The sequence below is a fragment of the Nuphar pumila genome, chromosome 10 (assembly GCF_984573655.1).
Source record: "Nuphar pumila chromosome 10, dmNupPumi1.hap1.1, whole genome shotgun sequence".
Taxonomy (NCBI): domain Eukaryota; kingdom Viridiplantae; phylum Streptophyta; class Magnoliopsida; order Nymphaeales; family Nymphaeaceae; genus Nuphar; species Nuphar pumila.
The window spans coordinates 1,548,438-1,566,612 of NC_143258.1; the positions used below are offsets into that span (position 1 = coordinate 1,548,438).

Sequence of the window (18,175 nt, forward strand, 5' to 3'; positions counted from 1 at the left end):
CGAGCTGGGTTCGAGCTGGCTTGTTTATAGAAAAAATACATTGGTTTAGAGCCGGACGGAATAAGATTACAGAAACTACGTGTAAAATGTATTTAAAATATATTTCTTACTACCTAACGAGTTTATTTAAGTTGAGCCAAGATGAGTGCCTATTGTTCATTAGGGGTGGCAAAACCTGACACGACCCGCCAACCCGCCTCTTAGGCGGGTTCAGGTTTGGCTTAAACGGGTTCGTGTCATAAACGGGTTGACCTGCCTAACCCGTTTATTAAACGGGTCGGTTTCGTGTTAGGGGTATGCCAACCCGCCAACCCGGCTGACCCGTTTAATAAACGGGTTAGGCGGGCGTGTCAACCTGTTTACCCGAACCCGACCCGCCAACCCGTTTACCTGACCCCGACGACCCACCAACCCGTTTATTAAATGGGTTAACCGGGTCATGTCGGGTTACCCATTTAATAAATGGATCGGGTTCGTGTTTGCCACAGCCAACCCATTTAATAAACGGGTCGGGTTCGTGTTGAGGTATGCTAACCTGCCGACACGACCTGCCAACCCAACCCGATTGCCACCCCTATTGTTCATATTCTGCTTGCCTATCGAGCTTATTTTACGAGTTTGAACGAGCTCTTTACAATATGAGCATGAGCCAATCCACTAGCAGCTTTGCTTGTTAGTTTCCCAGGCCTACTTTTGAGGTACATTGTTTCTTATCGTGAGTCGTCTATAAAAGAGAAGATAGGGAGCACCCTTATATTTGGTGCCTTGTGGTCCTGCTTTATGTTCTTTTAGCCCTAGGCATCTTTCTACATACTTCCTCATCAATGATTTTTCCATTGATTGGAAGAAAACAATAGGAAAGCAACAAACTTCACAAGACCATGAAATGAAGGGAGGGGTCCTGTAAAAAGCAATGTCCTGCCATACACGTACCTACTCTCCCACCTGGTTGAGCTGTTTGTCCATTGCAAAGAAAACCTGATCCAGTGCATTGCCATTCCTATAAGTTTGACTGCTTTTCTCGTTCAGATTCAGCCTCTTGTCCCAAAGATTCGTTTTAAAATGATGGCTCTCATCGGCGAAAAAGCCTTCTGAATCTCAGACTTATAACAGTGTGAACTCTTTGAAATTGAGAATCGAGCTTCACTTTGTAAGAACTCTCTAACTTCTTACTTTTTCTTTCGATTTCCTCGACTTCCTGGATAATGAAGTAGAGATTTTATATGCTAATGTGTTTTCCATAGTAACTTTTGAGGCTTGAAGATTATGGAATTAAGTTGATGGGTAGCGTTTTTTTGGTGGTGTTGAATGAGAGTTCCTTGCGTATTTAAAAATGATGATAAGTACTTTTAGATTTAAGTTTTATGTGATTTGTGTCGTAATACGTCTTTTTTCTTGTATATGTTGCATGCTTTTAAAGCTGTATTACCGATTTTTGTGGTCACTAAAAAAATGAAATTGAGCCAACACACACACACACACACACACCACAGGAATGGTTACTTTCTGCAGAAATGGGGGGATCTCGTTGGTTTTGAGGCTCTTTTTCTCCGGTGAAACTCAATACTGCATTTGCGTAGCCACGGTGGGGGGGCAGAAAAGCTTCGCGCTTAGTGCGTTTCTGCGGAAACCCCCATGTTTCTGTGGCATGCAAACGGGCTCTAAGGTTATGAGGTTTGAAGACAATGAAATTTAGTCAATTAGATGAATTTCTTTGATGTTTTCCAAGGAATTTCTTAGGTTTGAAGACAACGGTATTTAGTCAATTAGTTGCTTCTATGTGATGTTTTCCAAGGAAACTTGTGTACCTGCATACACTGCAACTGGTTTGTGTTTAGAATGAAAACTTGGAAAGTTTTTTTTTTCATTGATAACAAGGAGAAACCACAAGTTAACCTACGGTGGTGTCCCTTACCACAAGGTTGAAGCTGGGTACACTCACTCCTCAGTAGGGAGGGGGGCCTCAAGAGTTTCACCAACCGGAGACCAGCCAATGTGCGGCCGGAGATGAGAGGGGTTTTCACTTGAATTATCCAAAAAAAAAAGAGAGAGAGAAACCACTGGTATGGTTTGGACGTTCCATTATGGGCCGAAAGGTGCCATGCTGACTGTGGCCTTATTTGGGTGACCATGGTGTAAAACTTTATGAGTACTCCTCCCATGCCCACTAGGGATAGTTTTCTGTTCGGTTCGACCATGCCGACCAAGCAGACCCTGGTAATGAACTCAGGACATCTTTTAACTTGAATGCCTTAAGTGAACCCACCTAGGCAGGTGTGTAGAGCTAGCCCTTGTGGGCTTTAAAACTTGGAAAATTGAATCAAACTAGGTCTGCTATTGAGCCTTATTGGTTTTAGTTTGATTTTATTCTACTAGCTTGGTTCTCTCTTGGTGGCCCAAGACATGCTTAGAAAAGGCTCTACTAAGAGTTAGAAAGCCCCGGGCACAATTTATGTTTTAGGAGGAGTTGTGTTTTTTTTTAGATTTATTACATGAAGAAACCACCCCCAAGATCAGAGACCTAGTTGCACTGACTTTGCCTGTCATACTTTCGATCGCTGTCCGGGTAGCCCCTCGTCCCTAGGGAGTTGCCTTAAGTTGTGATTGTTTGATACATTGGAAAAGGAATCTCTGATTTTTGTTCCAATTTCCCGTTTACCATGGAAAGGAAAAATTGGGTTGTTTCTTGGTTGTGTTTGCCAACATAGTCACAAATATCATGATATTTTAAGAAACGGTTAAAATCAAGAAAAAATTCGTGTTTAGTTTTTTTTTTTTATATTTTGTATATTTGTATCATGTACTTAACTTATTTTTTTGTATTTTTAAATTTATATATGCTATATTTTTCAGAGACAATTTGCAAAAATATTTTGTTTTTCTTTATAAGAGCTTTTTCCTTACCGTGAAAAATCCTGACACAGATTTATGACATCTATTTATCTACAGTAATGACCACAAAAAAGCGAAGCAATTGTGCTCTCCTTTCGGGAACAGCATGCGTGTATTCATTGCACGCCCTCTTGGTCCTTTCTAATAGGATGTTTGCCAAACCCTATCAAACATTTCTCACCTAGAAAAGCAAGATCTTTCATACGAAATTTTGATGTTTCTACATTCAAAAATCATTTTTCCCCTAGTCACATGACTCAAGCCTGCACAGCAGTGAGAGTTTTTCCTTATGAAAAAATTTCCCCACCTCACGTGTATAGGAAAATATTTCACAAGCTACTTTCATACTGGGAAAGTTTAGAAACAAGCTCCCAGATTTGAGCATATTCACAACCAAACAATTCCCGTGCTCTACATAAGTGGGCCATAAATCCTAAAGAGGAAGGACCAAGTGCAATGTGATGGCACACTTTTATTGGACTCAGATCGGTTACATTTATTGAAAGCTTTTTAGATAGGTTGGAAGCTCGCTTTTTCAAAAACTCATTTTGGAAGCGCGATACTCTTTGCTTTGGAAACTTGATGAGAACCTCGATTCACCCATGCTTCTGGTATGCTTTCCAAATGCTTCTTCTATTCTTATTATATGTTTCCTTACTCAACTTTTCATGTTTTTATGTGTTTTCTTTAACGTGCTTCCTTTTTGGTAGTCACTATTTTTAGATTTTGTTAAAAATTTAATTATTTCACACCTGAAATTTAATATTAGTCACTTTTATTTTAGTTTTTTATTTTGATTCTCATTCAATATATATATATATATATATATATATATATATATATATATATATATATATATATATATATATATATATATATATATATATATATATATATTCCTCGCTTTCCGCTTTTTATATATTTTAAAATGTATTGTTTCTCGCTTTCCCTATCAGAACCCACATCTGGCAACCTTGGTCTGTCAGTTTAAGGGCAACAACAAAATGGTGGGTGATAAGGTACAGCAGTACAATAAAAAAAAAGAGGGTGAATCAGGTGCACTCACATTGTACACTTTGAATGTGCTGCTTCACCTGCTGTCACCCGTATCCTGTTGAGCCTTACAAAACTCACAGGCTGTCAAAAAAAGATGGAGGGCGATCAAGTGCAGCATTACACCCAAAGTGTGCAATGTGATTGCACCTGATCCACCCTTCTTTTTACTGTGCTGCTGCACCTTATCACCCACCATCTTTCGGATACAGTTTGTCAGCTTAGGGGCCCATGATGGGGTGCTAAACAGCAGTGGCAGTCAATGTCGTCAAAAAATCTCTCTAAATCTGTCGCCTCAGATCAAATCAATCTAAAGACATTTTTAATTTATTTTTTAAAATATATTTTAGAGAGTTAAAAAATATTTTTAACATTTTTTTATAACGCCTCATCTGTTGGTTAAAAAGGGTCGATTTAAGATTTTTTTTTTTTATCTTTTTAAGAAACCAATTCACCTAGTGACCCCATTTTTAACATTACTTAATGTGTGCAATCACATTGCACATGATCTATTCATGCCCAGATTGTATATGAGGTTTGTCATGAGTATATATCCACGGATCCATCTAGGATCCGTGGACATCGTTATATTTGGCTTGGATATAGTCATCCCATAAGATTTTTTTTTTATGACGAAGAAAAACCCTCACCAAGAACTGGGTCACTTAATAGACCCACCTAGAGTGGACATCGGGCCAAGTAGCTGATGGGTAGTCAGGTAAATGACCTGAGATGAGCCAGAGTTTAGCAGTCACAGCAGCCCAGTTCAAGCTGACCCAGTCTAGGTAGTAAATGGTCGGGTATAGGCAGGATAAAAGCTCATCTCAGTGGAGCCCAACTTGGCTCAGCCTGTTTACTAGTCGAGTTTAAAATGCCTGACCAGATCCACCCTGAACCCAGCGCAATAAAAAGCAGGCTCAACCAGAACCCAACAAGAGTCAAGAACTGGTTCAGGCCTGTCAAGCCCTAACGAGCTAGCCTGGGGTCGGGTCAGGTCAGGTCGATGTCCACCACGTTGAGTTGCAATTTAGCTTACCTCACCCAGCTTACCCTAGCCTATATTTTCTGCATGCCAAGAGAGATAGAGAGAGAGAGAGTTTATGGGTTACATGCCTAGTCAAATAGGTGACACATACATGACTTGGCGAGTGTATTTTTTAGTTGTTTTTATATTTATTTTCTAATGATTTTTTTTATTTTTGATAATAACTTGGAGTTTAAACCTTGGTTCATTTATTTCTCATCGAAGATGTTGAATAATGAACATATATTTATGTATAAAAGCAATTAAATAACATGTGTTATAAAGGGATAATGCTCGCTACCTTTTGGGGTTTAAAACCTATAGTGAAAAACTTATTGAAAATCAGCCTAAAATTAGTTTTCTTTTTTTATTCTTAATATTTTGTGATAATTGTGATATTTGTTTGTTGTTATATTTTTCGATTTTAAGTGCATATTTTAGAATTTGAACTAACCTCCAAGTTATCTTTACTTTATCTGTTTTTTAGATTTTTAGTTAAATCGATGTTTTTAAATAAATCAATTAAAACAATTCGATTCAAGGCAATTTTATGAAGTTTGATAAACGATTCGGTTCAGAAACTCATTCTAACAATAAGGGTGCTAATGAACGTCTCGGATTGTTGATCCAAAACAAGGATAGGCATGCCCAACTGCATCTGACGTTTGGATCTGGTGCAGAAATCATGCCAAATTAACTTTTTTTGCAAAAGCAAGAATTTGGATCCTTAATAAATATACCTATATATCCATGAATCTTGGATCTAGAAATACATGAATATGAATTCATGTATCTCTTTCTCTCGTCAAACCCTAGATCTCAGGTCTAGTATAAATTCATCCAATCTGACATCACTTTGGATCTGATCTGAGGTAATCAAATGCATCCCTTTAGATCATTCTCAACTTGAACTCTCAATGGGTCTTTGTTTGATCTCTGATTTAGCATTTCAACTATGCCATCTACAACTTTTGCTCAAGGGTTTTAGATCACTCAAGCAAAATAAAAGGCTTTATTGAAGATTAGAGATCCCTTGTTTGCAAATAACATGGATCTGGCAAACAAATCCCGGGTCAAATTCAATCATCTAATTTGAGATCCAAAACATTTGCACATTACCCAGCCTTTTGGCTTCTCAATCTAGATTCCAGATTGATCGACCCAGTCCGATAGCCCGCTTGGCTTACAGTCACTTGTGGCCTTTGAGTAGGGAGGCAAATGGTTCGGATTTGGAACAGCTAAATACATGGGAGAGTCTGATCCGAAACAGCCAAAAATTACAAAACCTCCATCCTGGATCCGACCCATTTGCATCCCTACCTTTGAGTACAACTCACCGTTAAGTCTTTGAGGTTCATGCTTGCTCAAAATCAGTGAAAGGCTTTAGTTTTAGCACTAGAGATTTAAACGGCTTGGATTCGGATCAGATGTAGCACTGTACCAGATCTGACTAACTGGATTCGGATTCGGATGGAGAAAGGGTGGTACCAAATCTTACTATGCATGTTCTCAAATTTTGACATCGGAAATCAGACTTCCGTTGGACTCAATTGTAAAAGCCTAACCAGAATGCTAATCCAATTTTTAGCTCAACTTGATTTCCTTTGTTGAACCCATTAATAGGAGTCCGATTTCGGTTGGATATTGGATAAGATTTGATCCATAGTTCCTTAAGATTTCTGCAGTGTGACAAATATCACGTGAAAAACTGGTGAAACTATTGCGAGAAATTACTGAAAGTTTTAAACTTTAATTTCTCGTGATATTTTCAAAAATATCACGATTTTGTGCAGAAATGTAAATATTGTGCTTTAAACACTATATTCATGTTTCATCGACTATTTATGGAAAAAAACTGTGTTTATATTTTTAAATATTTTTATTTGTATTTCTTTATAAATTTATTTTTATATTTTTTATTTAATTTTTATTGTCCATATTTTTTCAAATGTAAGTTTTTCAAAAAATTTATATTTCTCACAAGTTTTTGGCTACAGACATTTTGCCGTTTTTAATTTTTGTCACTATAGATTTCTGATTCGTACCTGTCTCGGCTCTTGTTTTCAATTTCATTTTTAGAAAACCCGCGTCGCCCCGACCCACGAGTGTGTGGCTGAAATCGGCGATCTTTCACTGTGGTTCAAGCAAAGCGCGCTTCCGATAAAAGGGAAACTATGATGCCCAACATGTGCGTCCGTTTCGGGAATATGCATCCGTACAGGTCTAACTCGAGAACTCCGTTCATATCCGTTCAGTAAGGACTAACCGCGGGCCGTTAGGGTTTCTGACTAACGGCGTTCGCCCGTTTGTTTCCTTTTTTTTTTGTCAGGGAGAAGAAGCAGATGGATAAGGTGAGCACGGATCTGACGGTGATGAAGCCCCACATGTACGCCGTTCCGTCCAACAGGCAACCTCCACTAGTCTTGAAGTCGTACATCAGGTCAACCCTAACCCTATTTTTTTTACAGAAATTTATCGTTTTTATTAAAAGGACAATCAAACTACAATATAATTATTTAATATATTTATTAATTTCACAAAAAACCTTATTTTTCCTGTCCAAATATACAATTCCAGCTAATTGAGATTAGGTGCAAATGGGTCGGGTTTAGCAAACCCTATAGGGTCCGAGTATGGTGATAAATAAAAAGTCCCAGGTCCCGATCTGAAGGTCCGATTAATACATGAATCCGGGTATAGTTTGTAAAATTTTATATCAGACCTATGCCTGACCCGAGTTTCGATTAAGATCGACAATTTTTCAATGTAAAAATGATAAAAAATAGTATTTTATTGGATATGGCCTGGGTCTGGTTCATGTGACTCATATGGGATTTAGGTATAGTTTCTCTTATGATGGGTCGGATTAGACCCGGGTACAGACCCAAAAATTGGGGCCCATTCTGGTTCTACTTGGGTCCGAACCAAACCCTACCCGTTGACACCCTTAATTGAGCCCCACAACTGACAGGGGTACCCCAAAGATGGTGGGTGATCAAGTGCAGCAGCATACTAAAAGTGTGCAATCACATTATACCTGATCCTCCCTCATGCGATGTTGGGCATCATCGGGTTGGAGTTTTGACTTGAGTTCAAAGCAGATCTGAACGAGATTATAAGATCTAATGGGGTCAGGCCTAAAACAAACAAGGTTGTGTTGTGCTTATTCAAATCAGAATAGTCGGATAAGCAAGTATGGTCTGATCGAGTTCGATCCGACTCTTTTTTTTCACTTGAAAATTAATAGATTTTATCTGCTTTTTAGTGGATCCAGCACCATAAAGATTAATATAATTAAATCTCGAGAAGCAATGGGAGATTCGATCAGTTTTTATTCAAAATCAAACCCACTCTTTAAAAATTGACCCATGTTGGATCAAGCTTGGCAGAACCAGTTTTACATTGGTACCCAGCTCTAGGGATGCAAATGGGTCGGATTCCAGGATGGAGGTTTTGCAATTTTTGACTTTTGGATTTGATTGGATCCAAATTGCCCATGATCCAGATCTGAACCGTTTGCATCCCTATCCAGCTCATCTTAGATAAGTGCACTAGCTAGGCTTCCAAACTTGGAGACAGGACCCACAAAGCAGCATGTCCCAAAAGTGGGGCTAACCCTAAAGTGGAGTAGTTGTGCTTCCTTGGCTTCTTGTCCACAACATGTGAATATGCTAGAATAAAAATAGAAACCAGTTCCTGTTTGTGATATGGACAATCAGATCACACTATCTCCTGTTATCAAGGATTTTGGGAATAGCTCAACCACATGGGAAATCAGTTTTAGCTAGGGGTGGCAAAACCTGACATGACCCGCCAACCCGCCTCTTAGGCGGGTTCGGGTTGGGCTTAAGCCAACCTGTTTAATAAATGGGTCGACCCGTGTAACCCGTTTATTAAACGGTTCGGTTTGGGGATATATCAACCCGCCAACCCGGCTGACCCGCTTAATAAACGGGTTAGGCGGGCGGGTCAACCCACCAACCCGCCAACCCGACCTGAGAACCGGTTTACCCGACCCATTTATTAAATGGGTTGGCGGGTCATGTCGGGTTACCCGTTTATTAAACGGGCCGGGTTCGTGTTTGCCACAGCCGACCCGTTTAATAAATGGGTCAGGTTCGGGTTGAGGTATGCTGACCCGCCAACCCGACACGATTGCCTCCCCTAGTTTTAGCCCACAAAGGCTTTGCTCATCTGGTAGGGCAACTTGTGAATGTCACCAAGTTGACAGTATGTCACAAGTTTGAAACCCAAGGATGGTGTCCCTTGCCGCAAGGTTTACTCTCCAATGGCAAAGTGGACCTCGGGGTTGAAAAGTCGACTTTACCCTAAAAATTCTGTATACAAGTGACAAAAAAAGTCGACTTTACCTTAAAAAAATCTGTATACAAGTGACAAAAATATGATTCAAAGCCCGTTTTCACTCAACCATGTCAATCACATCGGGAGGGATATTGTAAAAAAAATAAAAAACTAAAGCTTTTCGTTTGGAACCAGAAAGGGCAACAAAGCATCACCAGCGTTATTATGTTGTTTTTTACTTCTTTCATATTATATTATATGACAGTTATATTCAATCACTGCCACACATCATACCCTCACTCTCACGCATCCCAAGGTTTCCAAGTGTGATGTGCGGTAGGGATTGAATATAATGTCATATACAATATGACAATAACTGCTCTCACACTAAACTTGGGTATTATCAAAATGTTACTAGTCGTTTTCTTTCAAAAAAAAATGTTATTAATCTTATTATTTCTAAAATATTTGGGCAAATATTATTTTTTAAAACAAAAAAAGAGAGGATTCTCAACATAAAAAATTGCATAAAATTAAATATAGAAAAGGAAGAGAGACTGGGAAGTGTCCCCCCCTCGAATTAAATGCTCCATCTGGCAACAAAGGACGCAACCAAAGAACCTGTTTTTCGTCAGATTAAAAAATAACTCCAACCACAAGAAAACAAAATAAATCCCCAGAAATTAATTACTAAAAATGAAAGAAAGCACTCAGCCTCTCTCTCTCTCTCTCTCTCTCTCTCTCTCTAACAGAAGTGAAGACGAGATCAAGCCGAAGAAGAAGAAGCAAGGGATGGCGAGCAGGGTGTCCTCCAACTTCTCCGATCTGATCCACCGATTCGCCGGTTCATGCCTCATTCAGACGATCGCCCGAGGAACGGACGAACCGGAGGAGAAGAGCGACTCGTACCCGGACGATCACGACGGGTCGACCTACTTCGACTACGAGGACGAGGCGGATGAGGAGGAGGAGGATAGGAAGGGGACGGTGATGGTGGAGGCCGGGGCAGGGGAGAAGCTGCAGGCGATGGAGGTGATGATGATGGAGGTGTTCGAGACAGTCTCCGCCATGAAGAGGGCGTACGTGTGCCTCCAGGCCGCGCACAGCCCGTGGGATCCCGAGAAGATGAAGACAGCGGACGCGTCCGTGGTGGCGGAGTTCAGGCGGCTTGGGAGGCTACGGGAGGGGTTCCGGCGGGGGAGCCCTGCTGCCGCGGCTGCTGCGGCGGCGGAGAAGGCGGCCTCGGTTTACGATCCGGAGGTGGAGGAGCTGAGGAAGGAGGTGAAGGAGAAGGAGGAGCAGGTGGAGAACCTCCGGGAGCGGCTCAGGCAGGCCAGCGGGAGGCGGGGACGGACCAGGCGGTCTTCGGCGCGATTCCGAGAAGGTAAACGCCCAAAAAATCGCTCTTCCTCCGATTCTTTTTTCGATTCTTTCCGCGGCAATGTTGACAAATTATTTTTAAGCTTTTTTTTATTTATTTGGAAAAGATCCAAATCGGGTCATTTTATATCGATTTTCTTTCGATACGTATCGGGAGATTCAGGCCGATACTGACAACACCGCTAGTCCGCGGCTTCCTTCCGGGAATTCGCCGATTAATCGGGGTCCCTTTCCTATCCTACCGGCGACGGTACTTCGCCATGGTTTTCACAAAACGGGTAACGGTTTGCATCTTTTCAGCTTAAATGACCGAAATGCCCTTTGAAAACCCGAACTCTTATAATTACGGCTTCGGATGGACTCGGATTTGGGGTGCGGAGAGAATCGGTCAAGTATGCTAGCGGTTCCTGTGGCTAGCTCAGTTGGCCCCCATCGTGTCTCACCAATAGAATTCGGTTCACTTGTCTGATTTTAGTACATTGACATGAGTTTGTGGGTTCACGTCCAGACCGAGCTCAGGACGAGACATGGAGTTTGTTGTCAAGGTACATGTGGAACTCCAATTCACAAAACCAAACCTGATCTGAACGGATGTCAAGACCATTCAAAAAAACACTGGAAGGGATTCGCCTTTGACTGGAATAGACTTGGTGCGAAATGGGCAGTTGAATTGGGTCTCACATTTTAGGGTTTGTTTGTTTCATGCCGTTTTCTTATGAAAGAAGCTCTCTTTCACATGAGTGGTTTCTTTCATGCCCTTTTCTCATGAAAGACGCTCTCTTTCATAGGAAATAAGGTCGTTGTTTAAAAAAAAAAAAAGGATGAAACAAGCATGTTCATGAAAAAACTGTGGTCGGAGTAGGACCTACGTAATAAATGCAAAATAGAAATTTTCTTGTCAAAATGGGTTCATAGCATACCTTACCTTTCCCCATTGAGAAAGCACTTTCTACCATTTCAAATGAAAGAAAGAGGCTTCCCAAGTGGAAATGTAGCGAAGCCACCTTAGGATTTTGCAAGCTATCAAAAGTTGTCCTGATACGTTCTGTCTAGACCGATACAAAATCTTTTGTTGGACCGAGTCGGTTTAGTCCTCAAAACTTCGACTGTCCCGTGAGGAGAGGTAGTTTGGGTATTTTGGTTGGGATAAAGTTCCCCCTGGATGATGGTGAACTGCACGTGACATTGGAAGGTTGTGGAGCCCACTGTCTTTACTTATTGCTTTGTGGATAGTTGGCCACATAGTTACTTTTATGCCCCCAGATTCTGAATCAAGGTCTGGGATGGGGTTCTGTTTTGACTTTGACCTCCCACCGTGACGGGGGCATGTAAGTCAAAGATCTGAATGATCCTTGACCGTAACGTTCAATCAGTTTTAGCCTTTTGGGAGTTCAACTGTCCATCCAGCGACCCTCTCCTGTCCGATAGGCGGGCCTTTTGGGAGTTCAACTGTAGCTATGGTGCGTGTTCTTGGGTTTCACCGAGTGCCTAGTGACGTTCAGTGGGAGTGTTAGGGGGAGCCGTACACTGATGTCGGGCGGTGTACGACTCCTCCTACACCCTATTGAGCACCACAAAGTGCTCACTGAGGACCCCAAAACATGCACTGTAGCTACAATGCGTGTTTCGGGGTGCACATGCAACACCCTCTCCTTCTATACGGATGACAGTAGACCGGGGCAGGGGTTCGGAGACAAGGTCTCTACTCCCACCTTGTTTCAAAATCCTGCCCTTCAGCATGGGTTTTGATTTTAACCTTCATCCCCGCCTTCATTCCTATTTCATGTCCTCCATCTCCGATTCAAACACAGAGAGGTGGCATTACCATTCTTAAAGAAGGATTTGGGACAGGGCTGGGGGTGAGAAAAGACGAGAATGGGATGAGGACAAGACTGAAAAGAAGAAAGCATAAGTCCATCTCTGCATGGGTTTTGATTTTAACCTTCATCTCCACCTCCATCCCTATTTCATATCCTTCATCCCCACCTCCATCCCTATTTCATATCCTTCATCCCTAGTCTAAATGGGGGCAAGGCCCCATTTTTTCCGTGTCCACTGTCATCCTTTCTCTTCGAGAGAGGTCAGTGGATTGGGTTAGAAATTAGGACGGATTATATCCAACTAGTCACTGACCTGGGCTCTGTTAAAGCTTGTGGATTTGGTTGTAGAGGTGACACCCAGATCCATTTAGAGGCTAGGTTGACCCTTAGACTTTTTACGTTTTAGTAGTTGCTGGAAGCTTTTTTTTTTTTAACTTGAAAGGCTTTATGCGTTTTTAACGCTTCTAAATCTTTATGACAAGCTTGCTTTCATAGGAAAAAAAAAATATGAAAAGTTTGATTTTCCTAATGTGAGTTGACTGAGTTCTTACTTTCTTGACAGGAAAATGCATTTTTTATGTCAAAAGAATTACACTTTATTTAAGTTATGGCTTTATTTAAAAACCAGCATATATGATTGGTAAGGATGTCAATTGGTCAGGTTTAACCCAGACCCTACCCGTACCAAACCCTATAGGGTCAGGGTTTGGTGATAAACAAGGAGGCCGGATTATAATCCAGGTTAGAGTCAAAGGGTCAAATTAATATATGGATCCGAATATGGTTTATAAAATTTCATACCAGACCCGAGGCTGTTCGTTTCACATTGCCTTTCGCGCGGCTGTTTGTTTCACAGCGGCTGCAGAAAGGCAGCCATTTTCACACCGTGAAACAAACGGGCGCTTGGATTGAATTGGCGGTGTTTGGCAGAGTGGATTACGGTTCATGGATGCAAATGCAAATTCTGACCTTCCATGATGATGATTTTCTTGGCCAGTGGTGCACGCACCGACGCCGGAGCTCTTCGAGATGTGCATGAACCAGGTGAAGGAAGCGTCCAAGGCCTTCACGGTGCTCCTTCTTTCTTTGATGCGTTCCGGAAATTGGGACATCGCCGCTGCCGTCCGCTCAATCGAGGGCGGCGCCACGGCCATTACCACCACCGCCGCCGCCGTCGCCTCGAAGCACCCGCACCCCACCCACGCGAAGCACGCGATCGAGTCGTACGTCTGCCGGAAGATCTTCAACGGGTTCGAGAACGAGGCGTTCTACCTGAGCGGCAGCCTCTCGTCGCTCATCAACCCGGAGAAGCACCGCCGCGACTGCTTCACCCAGTACCGCGACATGCAGTCGATGGACCCCGTGGAGCTGCTGGGCATCCTCCCGGACTGCCAGTTCGGCAGGTTCTGCTGCAAGAAGTTTCTCGCCATCCTCCACCCCAAGATGGAGGAGTCGTTCTTTGGCAACCTCGAGCAGCGGCGGGCGGTGGTGAACGGCTCGCACCCGCGCACGCAGTTCTACGGCGAGTTCCTCGCGCTCGCCAAGGCGGTGTGGCTGCTGCACAAGCTAGCCTTCTCACTCGACCCTCCGCCCTCGCACTTCCAGGCCACCAAGGGGGCGGAGTTCCACCCGACCTACATGGACAGCGTGGTCAAGTTCCAGGACGGAGTGGTTCCCCAGGGACTGGTTGTGGGGTTCGCGGTGAGCCCGGGCTTCAAGATCGGCAGCTTCGTCATCAAGTCTAGGGTTTACCTCGTCAGCAGGACGTGATAAAAGAAGCAAAAGGTTTGTGTCTTTATGATCTATGATGGTGGCCGTCGTCGTGTATCGATCCTGACCGTTCAACCGAATGCTTCTGAACAGCTAGGATCAGTTCACATTCTCGCTGGTCCGTATACGTAGTAGCCGTGCGTGGGCATTCAAATTGGACGACTAAGGATCTCCATGTGATGCACATTATCATATGTCATAGGATACAATCTTACTGTCATGTGGCGTGGGACCCACACCTACTTTTTAGTAGCAAACAGAAGGAGCGTGTCACGTCTGGTGTTGGCGTTTTTACATTAAGTCTGAAAAACGCGTTTTATTGAGAGAACCTGGCTTAGCTGTGTGTGTGTAATTAAATAATCAAGTGACGTTTTCTAGGTTTTTTTTTTCTTGTTTGTGTTTAGGGTTTTGTAGGGGATGTGGATTTGTGGTGTACTTTTTTGGGTGGTGCACTTTTCCCTTTGTTGGTGACGACGAGGGTCTTTGTTTTATATTTTAAGGTTTTGTATGGGTGTGGTGTGCATGAATAATATGGAATGCAAGGTGTTAATTTCTTGTACATAATTTGATACGGTTCTTTGAGATAGTAGTTATCAAGCTTTTGATAAAGATCATGCAAACATGATAGACCTAAAGAGTGCCAACACGATAATTCGAAAGAGTCTAGACTCAGAGATTTCAGTTCCAAGATCAAGAGTCTCAAACTAACCAGAGTTCTCTGATTATCGAAAACGATAATCCAGACTTCTCTAGAGTTCTATGATTATCGATAACGATAATATGGATTCTTCTTAGTGCAATTGACGTAATCCACATATTGTGTATTGTATGCATTATCGTTTTCTTGGTTTATTGTTTTTATGTATTATCGTTTTGATCTATAAATACAAGTGCTCAATCTCTTGAGCTTTACAACTTCTTGCAACTCTTTCATGGTATCATAGCCATCCATCTCCAACGAGTTATCAATGGCTGCTTCATCGTCCTTCTCGCCCTTCATGACCCAATGGAATGCCACCGCCAGCTTAGTCTTGATAAAATTAAATTGAGACAATTACCTGTTGTAGAGATCACAACTTGAATCTGTTATGATCATCCAGGATCTCCTCAAGTTTGTTGACGGATCTTGTCCCCAACCAGATCCCTTCATTGCCGAAGATAGAGGTAAGATAAAAAAATCCGAATTATCCTATTTGGATTTGTTCTAATCAGTTGGCCCTCAGTTGAATTAAAATAATTGTTTTTGAAGTTATTATCGGGCAAATCATAAGAACAAAAACAGCCTGTGAGGACTGACTTCTTCTAAAAAAAAGCATATGGGTTTCAATCTCCTTTGAGACTCATGCTTCTGAAGAAAAACCTTACTTTTATCAAAAATAAAAGTATGGACATGTTGTCCTATCTTGACCGTATTAAGTTTTTAGCCAACCCTCTTGTCGTTGCCTGTTATCCTGTAGAGGATGAAGAATTAGTATAAATAACCTTAAACGACCTTCCTCTTGAATATGAAAGTTTTGTAACTTTCATTATCACCAATTCGGCCATGTATGCATTCACAGATCTATATGATATGCTCCTCATTCAAGAACGCCATGTGCTTCTCACTCATGCCAAGCCTCCTGAAACTCAAGAACAAAAACAAATTGCATTTACTACATTCAAGGGCAGAGGATAAGGTCGCAGTTTCTATCGAGGTTGTGCTAGAGGACAAGGGAGAAACACATCTCCAAATATGTCAAACAACAATCTTGTGCCCCAAACGCAGGGTGGCCGTGGAGTAGTTACTTGTAAATATTGTGTAAAACGTGGATATGTGGTCAAAATGTGTTGAGATATCTCTCAAGCTTTTTTGGTTATGTTTCTCCAGCAAAATGTTGATGATTTTGGTATCCTAATAATGTGCTACAAATCATCTAACCATTGATGATCACCAGTTCTTCCAAAAATCACAATATCAAGGAGGTGAGCAAATCATGATTGGTAATGGTAAGATGCTTCATATCTCACATACTGGTAATCTTATTCTAAAAGCCCATGGCTCTTCATTTGATTTAAAGAATGTTCTTTATGTTCTTGCTATCACAAATAACCTATTATCTGTGGGTCAGTTTACTAAACATAATAATTATATTTTTAAATTCACTCATTTTGAATTCTGCGTTAAGGACCGACAGTCAAGCAAGATTCACCTCAGAAGACCGAAATCCAGTGCAGGTCTTTATCCAATCAAGGTTTATGGTCAGTTGCAGGTGGCAGCATATGCGAGTAAAGCGACATCCTTTGATATATGGCACCAACGTCTCAGTCATGCAGATAAAAAGATTGTTTTTTACTTAAATTCTAAACACTCTATTTCTATTAATAAGCACAACAAAATAAAAGAGTGTGAGAGTTGTCTTATTGGCAAAACTCACAAACTTCCTTTTAGTAAATCTTGATCTTCTATATTGTCCCCTCTGAAACTTCTACACGTTGATGTCTAAGGGCTAGCTTCGGTATCTTCACGAGAACGATTTCGTTTTTATCTTCTTATAGTGGATGATTTTTCTTGATTTACATGACTTTTTCTGTTACGAACCAAGTCTCAAGTTTTTGAGTGCTTTAAGACTTTTAAGCATATTATTGAAAAGCAACTCCAACTCTCCATTCGTACTTTTGAAACTGATAATGGAGGAGAGTTCATCAGCCGTGATTTTAAAAACTTTTTGGGGGACGATGGTATTCTTTATCATTTTTTGTGTCCTCACACCCAGGAACAAAATGGTCTTGTTGAGCGCAAACATCAACATGTCATTGAAATCGACCTTAGCCTGTTACACACTTTCTCCCTGTCTAAGTCCTTTTGGGTCAATGCTTTTCGTGTTGCCATCTATATTATTAACCGTCTCCCAACTCTTGTCCTTAATCACAAGATCCTGTATGAGCTTCTTTTTCATAAATCGCTTAACTATAGTCATCTTTGTATCTTTGGAGCTCATTGTTATCCCCTGTTAACACTCTATTGTACCACCAAATTCCTGCCTAAGACTATCCCTTGTGTTTTCCTTGGCTATGCCACTCATCATAAAGGCTATCTTTGTTTCGACCCTTCCCAACTTCGTCTTTATATTTCTCATCATGTTTACTTTGACGAGTCCGTCTTTGGACTCCCTTCTTCTTCTTCTTCTTCTGTGTGAGTTTTTTTTCCTCCTGTTATTCTTCCACCTCCCGACCCTCTTCCCCCGCACCCCTCACCACCGACCGTTCCCCTTGACTCTTCCCTTCCTCCTTCATTTGCCCCTTCTTCCCCTGTGAGTCCTATTCTCAACCCATCTGACTTCTCTTCCCCTCTACCATCTTCCTCTCCTCTTTTTGAATCTGTTGTCATTCGCCCACCTGATCATACTCACCCCATGATCACTCATTCTATAACCAACTTTCTTAAACCTCATGCCTTGACCACTGGTCGCTACCCTTTATCCTTTACTTGCTTTAACTTTGTTCTTCTTACCCCCAAACCTACTACATTCAAACAGGCTAACCTTGACCCCAAGTGACGCATGACTATGGAGGAGGAGCTTCAAGTTCTTCGCCTTAACCACACTTGGCACCTTGTTTCTCCCCGTCCTCATTATAATATTATTGGCTCCAAATGGGTTTTTTGCATATGTTGATGGTTCTGTGGCTCGTTACAAGGCATGTATCGTTTCTAAGGGATTTTATAAAGAGTAAGGTGTTGACTTTTTTGAGATATTTAGTCCCGTTGTGAAGCCTACCATCATTCGTGTTGTTCTTGCTTTTGTAGTTTCGTCAGGTTGGCCTATATATCAGCTAGACTTTAATAATGCCTTTTTTGAACGATCTTCTTTCTAAAGAGGTCTATATGGCACAACCTCCTGGTTTTGAAGACCCCACTTTTCTCTATTATGTATGCAAGCTAGATTGAGCCCTATAT

The 18,175-nt window shown here is 41.6% G+C and overlaps 1 protein-coding gene across 1 annotated transcript; it reads left to right on the forward strand.

The window, feature by feature from the left end:
* The first annotated feature begins 1,033 nt into the window (after positions 1-1,033).
* On the forward strand, positions 1,034-14,800 carry LOC149823193 (protein GRAVITROPIC IN THE LIGHT 1-like). Its single transcript, XM_090019978.1, has 5 exons — positions 1,034-1,150; positions 7,049-7,190; positions 7,299-7,409; positions 10,024-10,655; positions 13,469-14,800. The coding sequence occupies exons 2-5, from the start codon at positions 7,144-7,146 to the stop codon at positions 14,239-14,241; spliced, it is 1,563 nt and encodes a 520-aa protein (XP_089876104.1). The 5' UTR covers positions 1,034-1,150; positions 7,049-7,143; the 3' UTR covers positions 14,242-14,800.
* The last annotated feature ends 3,375 nt before the right edge of the window (positions 14,801-18,175 follow it).